Source organism: Delphinapterus leucas, chromosome 1 (genome assembly GCF_059928025.1).
Source record: "Delphinapterus leucas isolate spDelLeu-1000000601 "Yukka" chromosome 1, BTC_Dleu_Yukka2, whole genome shotgun sequence".
NCBI lineage: Eukaryota > Metazoa > Chordata > Mammalia > Artiodactyla > Monodontidae > Delphinapterus > Delphinapterus leucas.
The window spans coordinates 106,939,222-106,960,427 of NC_143129.1; the positions used below are offsets into that span (position 1 = coordinate 106,939,222).

General features: G+C 40.9%; 2 protein-coding genes across 14 annotated transcripts in view; one reads left to right on the plus strand and one right to left on the minus strand.

The window, feature by feature from the left end:
* TLCD4 (TLC domain containing 4) overlaps positions 1 to 18,557 on the minus strand; it is a 103,585-nt gene extending 85,028 nt beyond the window's left edge. For 3 of the 8 annotated variants that reach the window (XM_089919319.1, XM_089919317.1, XM_089919312.1), the window contains exon 1: positions 1 to 18,242. This exon is cut by the window's left edge. The gene's annotated coding sequence lies outside the window, so the exon portion shown is untranslated. Of the gene's footprint in view, positions 18,243 to 18,264 lie in introns of those variants that run through there. The other 5 variants (XM_089919335.1, XM_089919324.1, XM_089919341.1 and 2 more) reach the window with 4 other exon arrangements.
* Positions 18,368 to 21,206, plus strand: part of ALG14 (ALG14 UDP-N-acetylglucosaminyltransferase subunit) — a 106,679-nt gene continuing 103,840 nt past the window's right edge. The window contains exon 1 of one of the 6 annotated variants that reach the window (XM_089919268.1): positions 18,368 to 18,677. In XM_089919268.1, the coding sequence (XP_089775394.1) occupies positions 18,542 to 18,677 (136 nt within the window). In that variant the 5' untranslated portion in view covers positions 18,368 to 18,541. The remainder of the gene's footprint in view (positions 18,678 to 21,206) is intronic. The other 5 variants (XM_089919263.1, XM_089919278.1, XM_089919271.1 and 2 more) reach the window with 5 other exon arrangements.

Consider the following 21,206-nt stretch of genomic DNA (forward strand, 5'->3'; position numbering starts at 1 on the left):
GAAAGTGGGCATAGAGGGAACCTACCTCAACATAATAAAGGCCATATACAACAAACCCAGAGCAAACATCATTCTCAATGGTGAAAACCTGAAAGCATTTCCTCTAAGATCAGGAACAAGACAAGGATGTCCACTCTCACCACTATTATTCAACATGGTTTTGGAAGTCCTAGCCATGGCAATCAGAGAAGAAAAAGAAATAAAAGGAATCTAAATTGGAAAAGAAGAAGTAAAACTGTCACTGTTTACAGATGACATGATACTATACATAGAGAATCCTAAAATGCCACCAGAAAACTACTAGAGTGGATCAATGAATTTAGTAAAGCTGCAGGATACAAAATTAATGCGCAGAAATCTCTTGCATTCCTATACACTAATGATGAAAAATCTGAAAGAGAAATTAAGGAAACACTCCCATTTACCATTGCAACAAAAAGAATAAAATACCTAGGAATAAACCTACCTAGGGAGATGAAAGACCTGTATGCAGAAAACTACAAGACACTGATGAAAGAAATTAAAGATGATACCAACATATGGAGAGATATACCATGTTCTTGGATTGGAAGAATCAATATTGTGAAAATGACTCTACTACCCAAAGCAATCTACAGATTCAATGCAATCCCTATCAAATTACCAATGGCGTTTTTTACGGAGCTAGAACAGAAAATCTTACAATTTGTGTGGAGACGCAAAAGCCTCCAAATATCCAAAGCAGTCTTATGGGAAAAAACAGAGCTGGAGGAATCACACTCCTTGACTTCAGACTATACTACAAAGCTATAGGAATCAAGACAATATGGTACTGGCACAAAAACAGAAACATAGATCAATAGAACAAGGTAGAAAGTCCAGAGATAAGCCCACACACCTATGGTCAACTAATGTATGACAAAGGAGGCAAGGATATACAATTGAGAATATACAGACTCTTCAATAAGTGGTGCTGGGAAAACTGGACAGCTCCATGTAAAATAATGAAATTAGAACACTCCCTAACACCTTACACAAGAATAAACTCAAAATGGATTAGAGACCTAAATGTAAGACCAGACACAATAAAACTCTTAGAGAAAAACATAGGAAGAACACTCTTTGACATAAATCACAGCAAGATCTTTTTTGATCCACCTCCTAGAGTAATGGAAATAAAAACAAAAATAAATGGGACTATATGAAACTTCAAAGCTTTTGCACAGCAAAGGAAACCATAAACAAGACAAAAGACAGCCCTCACAATGGGAGAAAATATTTGCATACGAATCAACTGGAAAAGGATTAATCTCCAAAATATATAAACAGCTCATGCAGCTCAATATGAAAAAAACAAACAACCCAATCCAAAAATGGGCAGAAGACCTAAATAGACATTTCTCCAAAGAAGACATACAGAAGGCCAAGAGGCACATGAAAAGTTGCTCAACATCACTAATTATTAGAGAAGTGCAAACTAAAACTACTATGAGGTATCACCTCACACCAGTTAGAATGGGCCTCATCGGAAAATCTACAAACAACAAATGCTGGAGAGGCTGTGGAGAAAAGGGAACCCTCTTGCACTGTTGGTGGGAATGTAAATTGATACAGCCATTGTGGAGAATGGTATGGAGGTTCCTTAAAAAGCTAAAAATAGAATTACCATATGACCCAGCAACCCCACTACTGGGCATACACCCAGAGAAAACCATAATTCAAAAAGACACATGCACCGCAATGTTCATTGCAGCACTATTTACAATAGCCAGGTCATGGAAGCAACCTAAATGCCCATCGACAGACAAATGGATAAAGAAGTTGTGGTACATATATACAACAGAATATTACTCAGCCATAAATATGGACGAAATTGGGTCATTTGTTGAGATGTGGCTGGATCTAGAGACTGTCATACAGAGTGAAGTAAGTCAGAAAGTGGAAAACAAATATGGTATATTAAGGCATATATGTGGAACCTAGAAAAATGGTACAGATGAACCAGTTTGCAGGGCAGAATTTGAGACACAGATGTAGAGAACAAGCATACGGACACCTAGGTGGGAAAGTGGCCGGGGGTGGTGGTGGTGGTGTGATGAATTGGGAGATTGGGATTGACATGTATATACTTATGTGTATAAAATAGGTGACTAATAAGAACACACTGTATAAAAACATAAATTAAATAAAATACCAAAATTAAAAAAAAATAAGATGTTGGGGAAAAAAAGATGACAATTAGCATTCTAAAGAAAATTTTAAAAACATAGAAAACTTCTAGAGCTAATCAATGAATTTGGTAAAGTACAGGATACAAAATTAATACACAGAAATCTCTTGCATTTCTGTACACTAACAGCGAAAGATCTGAAAGAGAAATTAAGGAAACAATCTCATTTATCACTGCAGCAAAAGAATAAAATACCTAGGAAAAAACCTACCTGAGGAGACAAAAGACCTGTGCTCTGAAAACTATAAAATGCTGATGAGAGAAATCAAAGATGACACAAACAGATGGAAAGATATACCATGTTCTTGGATTGGAAGGATGAATATTGTCAAAATGAGTATACTACCCAAGGCAATCTACAGATTCAGTGCAATCCTTGTCAAATTATGAATGGCATTTTTCATAGAACTAGAACAAAAAAATTGAAAATTTGTATGGAAACACAAAAGACCCCGAATAGTCAAAGCAATCCTGAGAAAGAAAAATGGAGCTGGAAGAATCAGGCTCCCTGATTTCAGACTATACTTCAAAGCAACAGTAATCAAAACAGTATGGTACTGGCACAAAAAGAGAAATATAGATCAATGGAACAGGATAGAAAGCCCAGAAATAAACCCATGCACCTATGATCAATTAACCTATGACAAAGGAGGAGAGAATATACAACAGAGAAAAGACAGTCTCTTTAATAAGTGGTGCTGGGAAAACCAGACAGCTACATGTAAAAGAATGAAATTAGAACATTCTCTAACACTATACACAAAAATAAACTCAAAATGGATTAAAGACCTAAATGTAAGACTGGCTACTCTAAAACTCTTAGAAGAAAACATAGGAAGAACACTTATTTAGTTGAAAAACAACAGATTATCACAACTGATATCTAGGTTATGATTTCTTCAGTTATTGACAATGACTGCCTTTCTAGGATTCCAGTCTTCCCCAAAGCTGGGAAGACAGCAATGTTGTTTTACCCAGGTTACTACAGTAGTCTCCCTGGGATTAGCAAACATTTTCTTAAAGAACCAAATCATAAATATTTCAGGCTTTCTGGGCCAGATGGTCAGTTACTCAGCTCTGCACTTAAGGCCTGGAAGCAGCAGTAGACAATATGTAAATGAATGGATATGGCTGTGTTCCAATAAAACGTTTTTACAAGCTCAGGTAGCAGGCTTTCTGTCCTGCTCCTTCTGCTTTCCATATTATAATCAGGGTATTCTTTCTAAATATCACTCCTCTGCTTAAACACTTGAATGGCTTCCCATTGCCCTTAGTCCAGATTCCTTAGAAGAGCTTCCTCTCCAGCAATTTCTAGCTCCTAACTCAATTTTTCAGCACAATTGAACTACTTTGAATTCCCCCCAAATTCCTGGTTCTCTTCCTTCCACAAATTTGCATATGCTGTTCTTTTACTTGGAATATTCTTCTCTCCCTGCAGCCACACTCACCATGTCTCCCACACACACCAGGTTAGTTGATGTCTACTTATCTGTTTTTCAAGTTTCACATTAAATGTAACTTCCTCCAGGAAGTTTTCCCTGATCCCTAAATTCTCACACAGTGCTGAGATTACTAGTTTAATTGTCTGAATCTCCTGTTAGTCCAACGCTCTGTGAGGGCAGGAAATTGGTCTGCCACTCATCAATTGTATTCCAAGGTACTCTATAAATAATTGCTGAATAAATGGGTTCTTGACTGTTGAGGAAGGAAAAGACAAGAACCAACCTAAAAATGGAGAGAACCTTCAAAGGCTAATTGGTGGAGAATAAGCTAAGATTTGTTTGAACTGTTCCCTCTCATCCAAAATCTGCTCCTAGAGCATTTTCTGCTTTGCCATTATAGTTTGCAGAAAGGTTTAGGAAACATGCAATATGTCTTCCAGACTTTCTGATGTGGCAACCAAAGTCTTGAATGGTTTAATTTCTGCCTTGATCTCCAAACTTAATCTGTTCACCCTCTCTTTGGCTCCTAATCTCTTACCTCATATCCTGCTTACAGTCTTGTATACAGTGTCACTTTCTTTTTTTAAATTAATTTATTTACTTATGGCTGTGTTGGGTCTTCGTTTCTGTGTGAGGGCTTTCTCTAGTTGTGGCAAGCGGGGGCCACTCTTCATTGTGGTGCGCGGGCCTCTCACTATCGCGGCCTCTCTTGTTGCGGAGCACAGGCTCCAGACGCGCAGGCTCAGTAATTGTGGCTCACGGGCCCAGTTGCTCCGCAGTATGTGGGATCTTCCCAGACCAGGGCTCGAATCCGTGTCCCCTGCATTGGCAGGCAGATTCTCAACCACTGCGCCACAAGGGAAGCCCCAGTGTCACTTTATATTTGGTAATTCTCCTCTCAAAGTGATGTTGGCTTGCCTTTCTGACCAATACTCACATTTCAAATATCATGTGGTGGGCGTATTCTATATGCCAGGCTCACAGGACTTCTATAAGCCAGGCCTATAGGATGTAATCATTTAGTCCTTACTCAAGCCTCACAATAATGTTATAAGAGATTTCCTTTCCTTGGTCCCACTTTATAGTTGATGAAATTAAGACTTAAAGAGGTTAAGTAACTTGCCAAAGAAACAGAACAAATGGCAGAGCTAAGATGTGAGGGAAGAAAGTCTGACGTCAGAAATCACATTTCTAACCTCATACTACTTTATAGTTTCTCTCAGACCATGTCTGTTATTTCTTGTTGTTGTTGTTCTTTTTACCCCTCTGAATTCCTGTACAACTCCAGAAGTCTTCTGCAGTCCTCCTGCAAGTTTCATCCTGAATCTCATGGGTAGTGTGTGAAATCCAAGGTGATCATAATAACTAACATTTATTGAGCACAGTCACTGTGTTAAGTGCTGTTCGTGTTACTCATTCAACTTTCAAAGACCCTCATAAAATAACACAAGGTTAGCTCTGTTTTGCAGTTAAGGAAATAGAGGCAAAAAAGGGTAAAATAATGTGTCCAAGAGCACACAATTAGAATGGGAGGACTTAGAATTTAAACCACAGTAGTCTGACTCCACAACACTTACTTCTGGGTAAGGAGAGAACACATAGGGAAGCAGATAACATAAAGAACTCTTCAAGCCTCATAGGATGAGGTTGAAAGTGTTGGTGAGTTTAATTGATTCAGGCTGTAATTATCCAGGATAAGACATTATAAGGATGACTTAATTATTTATTGCTGCCCAAACAAACTATCATCAAAGTTCATGGCTTAAAACAACAATTGTTTATTAGCTGACAGTTACGTGGGTCGACAATTTGGGATGAACTTGGTTGAGAAGTTCTTCTGCTGGGTTTGCCTGGGCTCACTCACATGGTGACAGTCACCTGTGGCAGCTTGGCAAGGGCTTGATGCTCCACAATGGTTTCTCTAGCGGTCAAGGCCAGCTGCATGGGCATACAACTTGTGCTTGGTTCACTGTTCTGCTATTGCTGTCTTAAAATTCTTAATAATTATGAAACAAGGGGCCCTACTGGGCCTTCCATATTATGTTGCCAGTCATGTTAGTGGTTGGTGCTGGATGTCAGCTGGGCACCTTTCTCCACGTAGCTTCTCATCCCCAAAGAGACTAGCCCAGGTTTCTTCAGATAATGACAGAAGCTTTCCAAGAGAGTGAGAGCAAAGCCTGCAAGGCCTCTTGAGGTTTAGGCTCATAATTCCCACGTCATTACTTCTGCTGTATTTTATTGATCAAAGCAAGTCACAAGGCAAGCCCAGACACAAGGAAGTGGAGATCTAGAGTCAACTTCTTTTTTTTTTTTTTTTTTTTTGTGGTACACGGGCCTCTCACTGCTGCGGCCTCTCCCGCCGCAGAGCACAGGCTCCGGATGCGCAGGCCCAGCGGCCATGGCTCACGGGCCCAGCCGCTCCGTGGCATGCGGGATCCTCCCAGACCAGGGCATGAACCCGTGTCCCCTGCATCAGCAGGCGGACCCCCAACCACTGCGCCACCAGGGAAGCCCTAGAGTCCACTTCTTGATGAGAAGAACAAAAAGTCACAATGCAAAGGGGCATGTGTAGAGGGATGGGATGAGTTTGTGACCATTTATTGCAATCTATCACAGAGGAGGTACATGTTTAAGGAGAATGAAATCATTTCAGTCTTGGACATGTGGCGATTAAGGTTTCTCCTGTGATAAATCTATGCAGAGGTGTTCAGTATTTGGATAATATAGGTCTAGAATATAAAAGAGAATCCTGGTGGGACATACAAATTTGAAAGTTGTCATTATGCAGGTGATAGGTTTCTGAGTAAACAAATCACAACACCCAGGAAGACTGCATTAGTTCAGGTAAAGGTAAACAAAGAGATTCAGTCAATCCCTCAGACCATCCAGACATCTAAGTGCACTCTTCTTCCCATACATCTCAACCTCCCTCTCTAACAGAGACCATCTGTGGGCCTATTCATTTCCATAGCCAGCTCAAGGTCTACTATCTCCGGGGAAAGTACAGCCTTCTCTGTCTTGTCCAGATGTGGCAACATATAGTCCAATGACATATAAACCAAAAAATAGTTACTTGATCCCCTCTTTCAACCCAATATGCAATGGTGGATCAGGAATAGAATAAAAACTTCCATTTGAAAAAGGAAAGAATGGGAAACATATAGCAAGGAGTAATCCTTAATAGTTTTCTTTCCAGACAGAAATTTTTGCCCTGACCATGGAAGAAGTTCCCTGATGAACCCTTCTGGATGCCTTTTGTTATGCCTGAAGACCCCTGGGTTCACCCTCTGGGAGGTTCTTCCTTGTCCATCATTCACCAGGTTCAAGATTGAACAGGATGTTGGAGACTATGCTCTCCTGGAGACTGCCTGAGGACACAAACAATGAATGGCTTTTGCAGGTCAGATTTATGGTTTCTTTAGTAATGCAATTTCCTCAAAAACTTAACAGGCTTTTGTACTATTCATCTCTAGTCTATGTGCCAGAAACGGTGTCAAAGTTCTTTTCTGGATCTGGCTCTTAAACTAGCTTATTCTGTAGTTTCTATGCTCTACCCATTCCTCTTTTCATTGTTTTAATGGTGGCTAATTTGATGTAATCATACAAAATAAGTGAGGGTAACATCCTTAATCTGATCTTTGCTGGAAGGCTATATTTCTTTCTTTGTCTGAGGAATCTTAACGGGAGGGCTTTAAGAAAGTCTCTGAAAAACAGTCTTTTACCTCCTGTTTGGGCTACAGAAATAGTTGGATTTTCCAACCCTGTGAGGCCCCAATTTTCTATACACTTTATTTCCTTCCATTTCTGCTTGCAAACCCCTCATTTCTTATGTGAGTTCATTTCTTTCTCAAAAAATCTTGCTAAATTCAGCGAGGAGCAACCATCACACTTTTATATTCTGGTTCTCCCCAAATGCTTTCCCTAAAATTCAGCCATAGACGGAACATGGTCAGGCTTCCAAGTTGAGTAGGAGAAATTTCTACAATATTTTGCAATGGTATTACAAGGATCATCAGTTTTCCAGCCTGCAAGATCTGTTTCCTCACTGCCAATTGTCTGACTGTTAAGGTAATGCTATATGTTTTAAGATTCTATTAGAAGTTCCCTATTTCCAGGTATTAATTTTTGTATTAGAGTAAATGCTATATTGCTGTAATAAAGAGACCCCAGAAATCAGTGACATAAAGAAAATGGAAGTTTCTTTACTGCTCATATCATAGCTGGGCCTAGACTGACAGGGCACTCTGTTCTATGAGGTCATTCAGGACCCAGATTCCTTCTATCTTGTTGTTCCATCCTCTCCTACCATGTCTTCCTCATCTTCATGGCTGCAGCTGGTCACAGACATGTCTATGAGGGAGACAGAAAGCAGTCCAAGACAAGCCATCTTCTTTTAAAAGGGTAAGGCAAAAGTTGCACCCATCACTTCCAGTTATGTTCCACTGGCAAGAACCTAACCACAAAATCATACTTAGCTGCAAAAGAGGATAAGAAATGTAATCTCCAGTTGAGTGAACATGTGACCAGAAAGAAGAGAATGGATTTTATTATGACAATGATTGACCTGGGAGAAAAGATAGCCAAGGTTAAGAAACCTCAGAAATATAAAGCCAAAGTGGGGGGGAGGGGCAGTGGATAAATAAGCATTTTGTTTCTTAGAAAGAAAATGATAGTCTGAAAAAGGAAGGAAGGAAAAGAAGGAAGGAAGGAAGGAAGGAAGGCAAAATCTAGTTGGTGGGTACCCAAGTTTCCATTTTATTATTTCCAGTTCTTTTCTGAATATATTTTTTAAATAAAAAGGGAATTAGACAGAGAAAAAGGGACCCCGTAAGAATATGAAGGTAAAACAATAGTGATATGAGGAGAATAGGACGAAAATGGAGTAATGAAAGTCAACAGGAGAAAAATTTCAATTGCCTGAGAGAAGACAAGGAAAAACTAGAAAAGGAAATGTTCTTTGGATTTGAAAATCTAGCAGTTACTAGTGAATAATTACGGCAGAAGCTAAATTTCAGTGAATTAAGGAGTGAAAATGGACAAAGAAAAACATGACAGCAAGCATGGACTAGTCTTTAAGAACACTGACTTTTTAGGAAAGAAGAGATAAGATGGCAACTAGTTATAACTAGTTCCACTGGTACGTGGACTAGGATGAGAACCAGCCTCCGGGAGCAGAGTTGGGGCATTGGGTCCTAGGGACTAGGGTGGTCCACAGTTCTAGCTGCCCAGCATATACCTAACGTGCATCATGAACAAGTACTAATTCAACCAAGCTCTCAGACACTCAGAAACTCTTTGGGTCAAGTATATTATAGAGGTAACCAGTATGCATAGGACAGTGTTATTCTAGGGCAAGGCCTGTGTCAATCCATACCTGACTTCTGTAGCGCTGGGAGGGCCATGCTTCTTCCATATGCTGAGAGGAGCCTACATATGCTTGGAGTTCACCAAAAACAGGCTGCCTGGCTACACGTTCAGGATGACTGCCCCTCAACATCAGAAAAATAACTTTGCTCTGTGCACACCAGAAGGCTTCAGTTCCACGAAATAGCCCAGTTGCTTAAAAATAGACTGGGAGTGGAAAAATACTCTGGCAAAGGGATAAATGGTGTGGTTAAAGGCTGGAGTGCCATTTTAATGTGGTTGGGCTGTGTCTGACTGGTAGTTTAAAGGAGTTATGCTGAGCCAGGCTGATTGAGAGAGGGTTTTATTGATTGTGCTTTTATTTTTTAATGGGAGAGACTTGAACTTTATAGGCTAAGGGCAAAGATACAATGAGAGTCAATAGTTAAAGATTCAGGAGAGAAGGCATTATTGATGGAGGAAACTGACCATAAAGTTTTTGTTTAGTTCATAGCATCTTTTCAGAAAGGGAAATTTAGAGATTCTTTTAAATTTCTAAGTTAAGACACAGTTATTCCACAGTTCCCTAGGTAAACATTAATAAAGTATTACAAAGTGTTAAGACTTTCTCAGGTTCATTTAAGTTATCTTTTAACTTATTCCAAAACAAATATAACCAGCAAAGATCCCACTGGAGCACTGGTGTGGAGAAGGGAATCTTAAGTTTGGGAAATAGCTAAGCAATTTGAAATTTCTATCCAAAAAAGGTTTTTCAGTAAATTGTCAAGCCTGTTTGTAACAAATTCAGAATGGATTCACAATGAATAGGGCACCTAATATAGATGAAAGATGAAGAGTATATTAAATAAATCATGGAGACGCAGAGAAGAAACCAAGTTAAAGGGCACAGCAAGAGCTACATATCCGCTGTTGTAAAGTATATTCATACACTCTTTATACAAAATTTCCAAGAGAAAATAACACTAAGCTTTAGGTGGCACATCTGTAAATTTCATTCTTCTTATCCCCTTCTTCTTAATGTAACATATTTTCTGCATTAATTACCTTCCCTAAGTAACATCACTATATTCCCTGAAGCCACTAGCTGGCCACAGTACATCCATAGGAAGTCAAATCAGAGCACCAGCAGTGTAGACTTAGCATGGTTAAGGCCTTAATTTCCTCACCTACAAAATGGGGATAATAATAGTACTTAAGTTCATAGGACGGTTCTGAGAGGTAGTTGAGAAACTATACAAATGCCTACTAAACGGTAGACTGCATGTTTGATTGTGTATATAAATTTATCTTTTTTTCATATACAGTTAAGGAATAATGTATAGTCAGATAAGAGTGAAGACATAATTTGTGTGTTTCTATCAAGGACAAAAAGCTCTATGGAAGCAGAAAAGAACTTGAGAAAAACAGAGAAAAAAGGGCAGATGTACAATGAAGAAGAAAAGATGGACTTGATGGAGGTGTTGGGCAGAGGCTTTGGCGGGGAGGGAGGGTTGGGATGAGGAGAACATTAATTCAACAGATTTCAAAGACAAGCGGTGTTACATGCAGAAATAGAATTGTTTCTTTATAAGTCTAAAACTGAAAATATGGTAACTTTGAAAATTAAAGAAGCTACTTTTATTGTGTTTGTCATTAGTAAATGGTACAAGTTGGTATGAACTTTGAAAATTAAAGAAGCTACTTTTATTGTGTTTGTCATTAGTAAATGGTACAAGTTGGTATGAACTTTGAAAATTAAAGAAGCTACTTTTATTGTGTTTGTCATTAGTAAATGGTACAAGTTGGTATGAACTTTGAAAATTAAAGAAGCTACTTTTATTGTGTTTGTCATTAGTAAATGGTACAAGTTGGTATGAACTTTGAAAATTAAAGAAGCTACTTTTATTGTGTTTGTCATTAGTAAATGGTACAAGTTGGTATGATACTTACTGTGATAGTTTGGGAATGTAGATTTAAATAAGATTTTAATGTCTTGTTAAATTTGGAACGGATGAGGCATTTTGGGTGCACAAGGCTAGGTCAAGGAATTTATAAACATATCTGGAAAGGTTTATCTGAGATAAATGGACATAAAGTGAAAGAACAAAATTAGCATGTCTAGTAATTTCACTGTAAATTCATCTTAAACAAGGCTTGAATCAAGATATATATATATATTTATATGTATATATTTATATAAACTATATGGAGGGAGAGAGAGAGAGGCATACATATGTCTATCTATCTATCTATCTGTCTAATCTAGTATCCTTTTTTAATGTACTTGGAGAAAAAGCTAGAAAACAGAAGAGCAATTCTTGACTGGCTTGTGAAAAAGCCACTTTTCAAAATCCTCTCCCTCCTATTTAGTTCTAATTTTATAAATGAAAAGTTGGGCATAGTAAATGATACTATATTTCTATCTTTCTTTCTTTAATATATAGCACAAAAGCTGGTGTAAATATACAATAAATACATTTAATGATACTGTAGGGAGCTTTTCTGAATCCTGACTACCAAGTCCTAGCTTTGTGACTCAGAGCAAATGATGGGATCTCTCTGTTATTGGCAAAATGGGGATCATCATAATGCCTACCACACGGGGGTGTTGTGAGCATGAGATAAGTTAAATCGTGTTCTCAGTGCTTAGCATATAGTAAGCACACAGTAAAATGCCAGTTAAGGATTATATAATGGCCTTCAAGGGTTAGTATTCAAGGAGTCCTAGGAAGTGGCTTCATCCAGGAAAAGGTCTTGACTTAAATATATATAAAGTATACTTGACAAGGAAAAAAAAGTCTTGGCTATAATTCAGATATTTGGGTTCTACTGGCACAATTTCTGTCACCCATCCTACCCAACCTTCCAGAAGATCTTTAATGTTAAAGCATCCAACCATCAGTCCTGGTGCCCACAGCTCTGTCTCTGGCCCAGACTAAGAACTCCCTTCCAACTTTATCCTACCTTATCATGGGCAAACATGATGCCTGGGTCTCCCTGGCTCTTGCAGAAAAGCTTCATTTTTCTTTACCACGCTCATTAGGACTGAAGATTGTTGAACTCTGGTGGGAACAGCCTAGCTGCCAGGCTTCCTAGCAGCCCACCCTCCCAGGCAGCCCATGAGAGCGTGAGAAGGTGACTTTTCTTTAGGAGGCTCTGGTAAGAGGTACACAGTTCATATAACCAGGATCACTGTTAAATCACTGCTTGGGTGTTAACTGTCAACTGTCTTACCACTGTCCCTGCCCCGACCCCGGGTGCAGCACGTAACAGGTACTAGTAGAACTGAACTGAGAGCCTGCCCTCACCCCTGTTTACTTCAATCCCCAGAAGGCTCCCAGACGAGCCAGTATCATCCTGATTCTTTTCTCTGTAGTTACTTGTAAATGCCCAAATCTGCCCCAACTCGCATTCCTCACCACCTTTCAAACACTTTCACTGCACCTCTGGACCTCCTGATCTGTATCTGCAAACTTCCTCTATATCTTCAACTTCTTTCTGAATGTCTTCTCCACTTTGCTGCATAAGCTGAACCCTTGCTCTCCCACATTTCCTCAATATGTTTCTCAAATAGTGGCCATTTGATTCTCACACCCCCACGGGAGGCGGGGAAAGTACCTCTCTTGACCCCTATTACTGCTTCCAAACCACTTGTAGCTTTCTCCTTCTTCTTTCCAAAACTCCAGCTCCTTTGAAGTTCTGGTCATGCAGTTGTACCACCCTGTATCAGCATCCCTAACGGGATACAGATGGCACACGTGCATTAGGTTAATTTGAGGATGATTTACTAAAGGGACTGCAGCTGACCCTTGAACAACTCAGGGGTTAGAGGTGCCAACCTTCTGTGCAGTGGAGAATCCTAGCATCATTTATAGTCGGCCCTCCATATCCATGGTTCCTCCATATCTGTGGTTCCATCCATGGTTCCTGCATCCACAAATTCAACCAACCACAGATCATGTAGTCCTGAAGTATTTACTATTGAAAAAACTTCATGTATAAGTGGATGCCCAGAGTTCAACCTCGTGCGATTCAAGGGTCAACTGTATTTACAAAGGTGTGAATGAGGTAGGGAAGGCACAAGGGATCATACAGTGACTCAGGGTTAGTAACAACGGAACTGTTACCACCCCTAGCCTGAGGGAACAAGGAAAGGAAGCTCTGGGACCCAGAAGGAGAGAGATGTGTAGAGAAGGCCACACTGAAGAGCAGAAATCTTCAGTTCAGGGGCACAGCCTCTCTCCATCCAATTTGCTGAGGATCCCCCTTGGCCAAACCCAACCAGAACCAGAGAGCAAGGAAACCCGTTGATTTAATCCAGGTTTGGGCTCCCATGGTACTGAGTGGGGTAGAGAAACATGGATCTGGAAGGACAAATGGAACATATCTAGCTTATAATCAATGCTCTTTTTGGTTGCTGTCATCTTTCAACCTCTCTTTGAAGACTTGAGTTCCTAGCTCATTTTCTTCCTCTCTACCCCTTAGTGACCCCTAATGATCTTTTTCATCCATTCCTATTGTCATACCCTAAATACTACCAACAGCAATAACACAATATTTACTTCAAGCATCCCACTCTCTAATCACCACCTCTTATATCTATAGTTCATTGACTCTAGTTTTTCATTGCAAGTTTTCAACTTTCTTTAGGCCTCCAGTCCACTGGCCTTATACTCTTCCACGATTCATCCACTGTCCCACCTCCACTCCCCTGTCTTCACTTTCCACTATGTCAAGAGGAAATTCCATGGACCTCACTCCCTTGAAAATAACCTTCTCTCTTATGTAGTCACCTGTCAAAAATCTAACTGTGGTTAAAGCCAACTGTCTGCCTTTTCCAGTGGGGGGAAAAGACATAAAATCACGCCGACTGGTTTCTCTCTATATTTGTTATCACAAGCTACAAATGGGCACCCCAATCTGACCAGAAATCCTAGGCTCATCCTGGTGAGTATATGCCAGTTACTCTTCAAGGTGATTACTTCATACCTTCTTTCTTCCTGAGCTTCTCATACTCTTCTGTACCCCCAGTCTCCACACCCTTATCTATTCACCGCCAATTCTACAAACCTCCCAGGACCTGCATCCATATCCCTGCCCTCCATTCTGTTACCGTGGAATAAGGGTCCCTCCTATCAAAGCCCAACTGCTCCCCTTGTGCTCAAGATTCCAACCCTTTTCATGTTTAAGATAAATGTTTTTTTCTCACCTAAATCAATTTCCCTTTATTGGATCATTTTTAACATCAAATAAATATGTCAGTTAACTCCTATCTTAAAAAAAAAGTTTCCTTGATTACAAATTCTCCCATATTTTCCATCCAATTTTTCCATTCCCCTCCAAAGAAAAACTTGAAATGACTGTCTACAGACACTGCTTCTCTTCATCTCCCATTCTCTCCTCTGCCCATTTCTATCTGCCTTCCACAACCACCCTTCCATGGTAATGCTGCTCCTGTTTAGATCCCCAGTGACTAATTTGTTCCCAAGTCACCTAATGCCACGTATCAGCAGCATATGACATAGCTAACTGCACTCCCATTCTTGAATCATTTTCCTCCTGTGGTTTTTGTGGACACCATTATCTCCTGATTCTCTTCCTATCTTCCTGGCTTTTTCTTCTCCATCTTCTTCGCTGGCCCAGTCTTCTTGACTAGACCTCTACATATTAATGACCCCAGACTCTTCTCTATCCTAAGCTATCCAATACATTAGCCATTGGCTAATGCCAATGTATTTAAATTTAAAATAATTTAAATGAAATAAAATTAAAATTCAGTTCCTCCATAGCACTAGCCACATTTCAAGTGCTCAGCAGGCCATGTGTCTAGTGGACAACATGGACACAAAACATTTCCATCATTGCAGAAACTTCTGTTGGACAGGACTGACCTAAATTCCCTCCCCAGGTGATCTCACCCAGTCCCATGGCTTTAAATACCATCTATATGCTGAATTCTAAACTTATACCTCTAGCTCTAACCCACACTTCAGATTTATACATAAACTGCCTATTTGACACAACTACTTGGATGTTTAACAGGTTATTCAAACTAACATCCAAAACAGAACACTTCATTTTCATCATCTCCTCCCCTTTCTCTGCTCACAAAACCTTGTTTCTCTTCCTGTCTGTCTAGTCTGAGCAAATGACACCATCCAGCCAGTTTTGAAGCCAAAAATCTAAGAGCCACTTTGATTCCCAATATCTAATCCGTCAACGAGTCTTACTGACTCTATCCATAAAATATATCTCAAATCTACCCTCTTCTACCTTCCACTGTCATCTTCCTCGTCTAAGGTTTTAGTCTGGACTACTACTGTCATACAAGATCCCCTGCACCTAAATCTAGCACATAGCAGGTGCTCATTAAATATGTTGACTAAATTAACAAGTACAATTCCATTCAATAGTGCAAAATAATCTTAATTTAAAAAATATTCATGAATAATACTTGTCACAGAAACTTTAGAAAATTGATTTAAGAAGATAATAAAAATCACTTCTCAGGCAGACTTTACTTATGATTGGTATGGCTCAATACTATTATTCAGTTTATCCATTATTAATACATTTTCATGCTTTTCACACAGTATCATTTACCTCTGTGCATTTGTTAGCTGCACTGTCAGTGCAACTTACCTCCCCAAGAGAGATTTTAGTTGCTTCGTCCTGTTCAGTCCTGCCTCTTCTGATTAATCCCGTACATATTATTCACCTCTTAATTATATTCTGTGCCTGTCACAGCCCAGGACTCAGCTCACCCAGCAATTCGTGGGTGAATAAAACACTCCTGATTTATTGTGTTCAGGAGTTCCCAACTGTGTTCCTGTCTCCACCTGCCACCCAGCTCCTCCCTGCAGTCCTCAACTTCCTTGTCAGGAACGCTGAACAGTTTGACCCTAGACTTAATTCAAAATAACTCAACCAATAACTCCAAAGAATGTCTGCTATTCCACCCTCTTTGACTCTCTGCATTTACTGGCAGCCACTAAAATGCTTGATCACTCCCCATTCATTCCATCTACAACGAAGTGTGGTCAAACTGATATTTCGTACAGACACAGGTAATGACAGTAGTGAGGGGATGGGTACTAGGGAATGCAGGGGTATCTTTTGGGGCCTAGAGACTAACATTAATATGCCAAACTTCTGCATTGCCTGTGTCAGTTTACAACACCAGCTCAGATGCATTACGTTTGCAGCAATCCAAACACTATTATTTGCCTACCCAGCAATGATCTTTCCTCCACCCTCCTCCAACATCCTCCTCTCCAAGAGAATGCCTGTTTTGTTCAGTACCCACCCTCCACCAAACAGCCAGGTACCACAGGTGAGTTGTATGTCATCCTCCACCCTACCTCAGCCAGATTTGTGTCTTCCTTTTATGAAGGGGCAAGTGATATAAATTTGGCCAAAAGGAGTGAAAGTCTGCTGTGGGAGGTTCTGGAAAAGGTTTCTTCACTCTTAAAAAAAAGACCCAAGGACAAGATAACCTCTCGAAATCTGGAGACTGCCCTGCCTGGATGTAAATTTCTGAGACAACTAATGTCTTCTTCTAAAAGTATGATGGGAGACAGTCTTAGGCTGAAGTCATTGCTGGGAATGGCAGAGTGGGCAGATGAAATAAAACTACATCTTTTGTAATATTCTTAAGCTGTTTTTCATACTGCGCCAGAGGCCCTACCTCTGGACTTGCAACTATGTATTTGTAAGCCCAGGGGATTCTGATTCCATCAAAATTTGAGAAGCATTGACTTCTAAGCCCACAATTATAAAATTTCTTCACCACTTACTAACACCATGCAGGATCTTAGTTCCCTGACCAGGGATGGAACCTGTGCCCCCTGCAGTGGAAGCGCCGAGTCCTAACCATTAGACTGCCAGGGAATTCCCCACTAGCTAACCTTAGGCAAATTATTTAACTTTTATAGAATCCTTTTCTTTACCTGTAAAGAGGGGAATAATATTCACCTTATAACGTTATTGTGAGGATATAGGGTTAAGAGGATTTGATAGAATACAGGAAGTATGTGAGGTCCATTAGCCAGAAAATGATGCTACAAAGTACCTAAATGTCTCCCAAACTTGCCTGCTGATAGAAATAGACACATTGGTTAGAGGAGCTGATCTCAGTCCTCTCCCCTGGAGATTCTGATTCAGGAGCTCCCTATTGTACCCTGAGAGGCTGCATTTTTTATATATATATAAACTTAGTTATTTTATTTTTGGCTGCGTTGGGTCTTCGTTGCTGCGTGCGGGCTTTCTTTAGTTGTGGCTAGCAGGGGCTACTCTTCATTGCAGTGCGCGGGCTTCTCATTGTGGTGGCTTCTCTTGTTGCGGAGCACGGGCTCTAGTCGCCCGGGCTTCAGTAGTTGTGGCACGTGGGCTCAGTAGTTGTGGCTCGCGGGCTTAGTTGCTCCGCGGCATGCGGGATCTTCCCGAACCAGGGCTCAAACCCATGTCCCCTGCATGGGCAGGCGGCTTCTTAACAACTGCACCACCAGGGAAGCCCAAGGCTGCATTTTTAAAAGCACATTCTAGGATCTAAGCAAGTTTGAAAATCAAGGAAGTTTGAATTTGGCAAAGGAATACATGGCGTAAATTGCTATGCAGCAGCAGTTAGGGTTTCCAGTTTCTAAATCTACATCTGCCACCATTTCACTTGAGCAAGCTGTTTCACCTTTCTGGACTTGTTTACTCATCTGTATACTTGTCCTATCTGACCTCCAGGTCCATTGGGGACTGAAGGCAAATTACATTTGGGATGAAGGGGCTTCTCTAATCCCAGCCTTTTTATATTGCTACAATGTGGATTAAGTAAACATAAAAATAAGCAAAATTGGGATTGGGGGAGGTGTTGCCTTTGCGGTAAAATTAACTGAATAGGACGATTATTTCTCTATCTCACTACCTTGAGCCACTGAACTTCCACTGCTCTCAGGAACATGGTGTAACTTGAGGTGATCACCCTCAGCTGGCTACTCTGGTCACACTGAGATCTGTGAAAATGACTAGAAAAATTAAAAATATGAGTGCCTGGGAAAGAGGAGAATTGGATGAGAACCCGAAATTCAATTTTTTGTACTAAGGTACCTTTCACTGGCAAGCACTTTCAGTAGCTGTGCAACAGAAACATTTCCCTTGGCAACAACAACAAAAAAAAAAGGCGACGTATGCCACTGGCCTCAGGTGGAATTCACCAAGTTGGTTAATTTGGAACACCTGCTAACTTGTTAGGTCCTTTTTAGGGCGCCCAGCTGGCCTCACCTCCTCACGAATCGAAACCAAAACTCCTCCAGCGCTTTAATCCGCGAATTTCAGTTTACGCATGGGCTGTACGTGCGCAGAATCCCGCGGGGCACCCAGCGGGGTGGTCAGAGGCCAGGTTTCCGCCTCCGGCCCTGAACTCCACCCACCGCCAACAAGCCCCGCCCACCAGGAGGCTCACACTTCGAGTTTGGGTCTCCGCAGCGTCCGTAGTTTTGAACTTTCACCGCTCCTGCGGCCGGCGCCGCGGAATAGTACGCATGCGTCTTGTCTTCGAATGGGTGGCACCCTTATCCTCGCGGCAGCGGCAGGAGCCGTGGCCGTGCTGCTGGCAGTGCGGCTGTGGGTAGTGCTGCGTCCCCGCGCCACTGTGCCCCGGCGGTCTCTCAGCCTCTTGGTGGTGGCTGGGTCCGGTGAGTATCCGGGCGGTGACTGGCGGGCTCGGGTCGGGTACTACAAACCCCAGAGTCCACCGCGGCGCTGTTCGCAGGACCCCAAGCGCTTTGTGCAGCGTTGCATGCTGAGATTTGTAGTTTCTCTGCGGGACTGGAGCGGGTCAACCCCGGCTGGGCAAAATGATGGTGTGTTGTTGATGTGGCCCAGACCGCGTCTTTAATAACAAATGAGTTACTTACACTTGTCTGTAATTAAGCGTCTCTGTAGCGTATATTTTTCTAACAAATTATTAGTGAACAGAGAGGACACAGAAGCCCGTGATGCTAACATGCAATTTGCCTGAATAAAAACTGCTTTGCATTATTGATCTAGGCATTTGGGATTTAATTTAGGAATCACGAATACTACATGATAAGCGAGACAAAGCGAATTGTCACATTTATAAATATACATATACAAAACCCACGAGTATAGAAACAATTACCTACTAACGGGAGAACAATATACACTTCAGGATATTGTGCCGGGGGGGTGAACAACAACCTGTGCAATCAGGTAATACAATCCAAACGGAGTCGGCCAGCTCTGTAGGCGTACCGCTTTAAATGGACAGCTCTGACAGAGCGATACATATACATGCTGTGTACATTCAGAAATGCCAGGAGATTGCATCCGGATAGCATAATATTTATAGGTATTAGCAAATGGTCTAAACTTATGTTCACGTGTAATTCATTACTTTATTCACTTAATGTATTTTGAGCCATAGGGGAGGTCAGGCACTAAGCTAAGCCCTGGAAATAACAAAACTGACGAATACGACTTGCCGTGGAGTGCTGACTATGTCCCAAGCAGTGTGAAAGCTGTGAGGACACAGCAGTGAATGAAATGGAGAATAGAAAACGAAAAGCAGAATGGGTACTTGCCACAATAAGTGCTATAACCTGGGAAGTTAACACTGCTATGGAAGTTCACGCTGGGCGCCACTTTTTCTGAACTTGAGACAGGAAGCTCCTGGAAGTCGTGATGTCTAAACTGAGACTTGAAAGATGACTAAGAAGTAGCCAGACAAGGGGGAGCTGGGCTTTGAGGGCTGGGAGGGTGTGAAAAGAAGGCCATAGCACTTGGGATGACCAGAGGTGCGAGGGCACTATTGTACTGAGTTGGATGTGGGGAGGCAAGCCCCATGCAGATCGTGGAAGGGTATTTTAAACCCTGCTCTACGGAGCTGTTAGCACTATTCCACTGCTTCCTACCATGCAGAGGTTAGGACCATGTGCCTCTAAATGAACATAACACCAGAGTTGAATCACATCTCTGCCACTTACTAATTTGGTGATCTTGTGCAAATTAGTTAACCTCACTGAACCTTCTGTTTCCGGTTTGAAAAATGTGGGTTAGGAAGAGGCAAGGAGAAAGAAAGTTGCATTTTCATCAGAATTGTCAGGTAAAGTCTCCCTGGGGAGATGACAGATACCCAACAGCAAGGAGGCCAGAATGGCTGGAGTAGACTGAGTAAGGGGAGAAGAAGCAGATGAGGTCCAAGAGGTAACAATAAGGGTCAGCTTACAAAAAGGCTTTTATTCCATATGAGAGCCCTTGGAGGGTTTTGAGCAGAGGTAAATAATTTGATCAACTCTTTTTAAGAAGATCAGTCTAGAGGCTGTGTTGAGAGTAGACTCAAGTGGACACTTGAATGGACAAGTGCAGAGGGGGGAACAGACCAGGAAGCTTTGGTCATAATCCACGTGAGAGTGATGTGGTTTGGAGCAGGGTGCTAGCAAAAGAGGTGGTGAGAAGTGATTGGATTCTGGATGTACTTTAAGATAGAACTGAGAAGATTTCATTCCCAAAGGATAAGTCTTAATAAAAAAGTAAAATGCAAGATGAAGCTCTTATTATTTATTTATTCAGTAACAAAGTTAATTTTTCAAAGAATGTATTCAGTTTCCTTTTAAGGGAAAAGGGTTTCCTTTTAAGGAAAAAAGAAAAGACTGTTAAAGCAGGTAAAATGAAGTTTTAATAGCAGTGGAAGATGTATATGTTCGGATTTATCCGTAATTGTTCCAGCTCTGAAAACAAGTACCTACTTTGCAAACCACCACACTTTTTCAAAGTTAAAAACAAAAATGATAAAATGAGTATAAGATGTGTAAATTACTTGCCCTACATAAGAAGATGGCTGACAAGTTACAAAGTTAAAGCATGATTCTAATTCCTGTTATACTTACTCTCTGATGACTTTATTTCTATATCTAATTCCTTCTGGGATCTAGAGAGTAATCGTTCCCTTTCTACTATAAGAAAATATATGCGTTTGGAGAAAACACATAATTTGTTTGATTATCCTATATGTTCACTGTATCGCTATTGAAAGCTTTCTTGCAACAGTAAGGGAGGTGAGTGGGGGGAGCTTTGTAGTGTGACCAGAGACAAGGAAGAGGTAACAAATGAGATGAACACAGAGAATGTTAAAGACATCAACCTGGCTGAGGCCAGGGGATCGTGCAGTTAAATTAAATAGGTATGATAGGGCCCATTCTTAA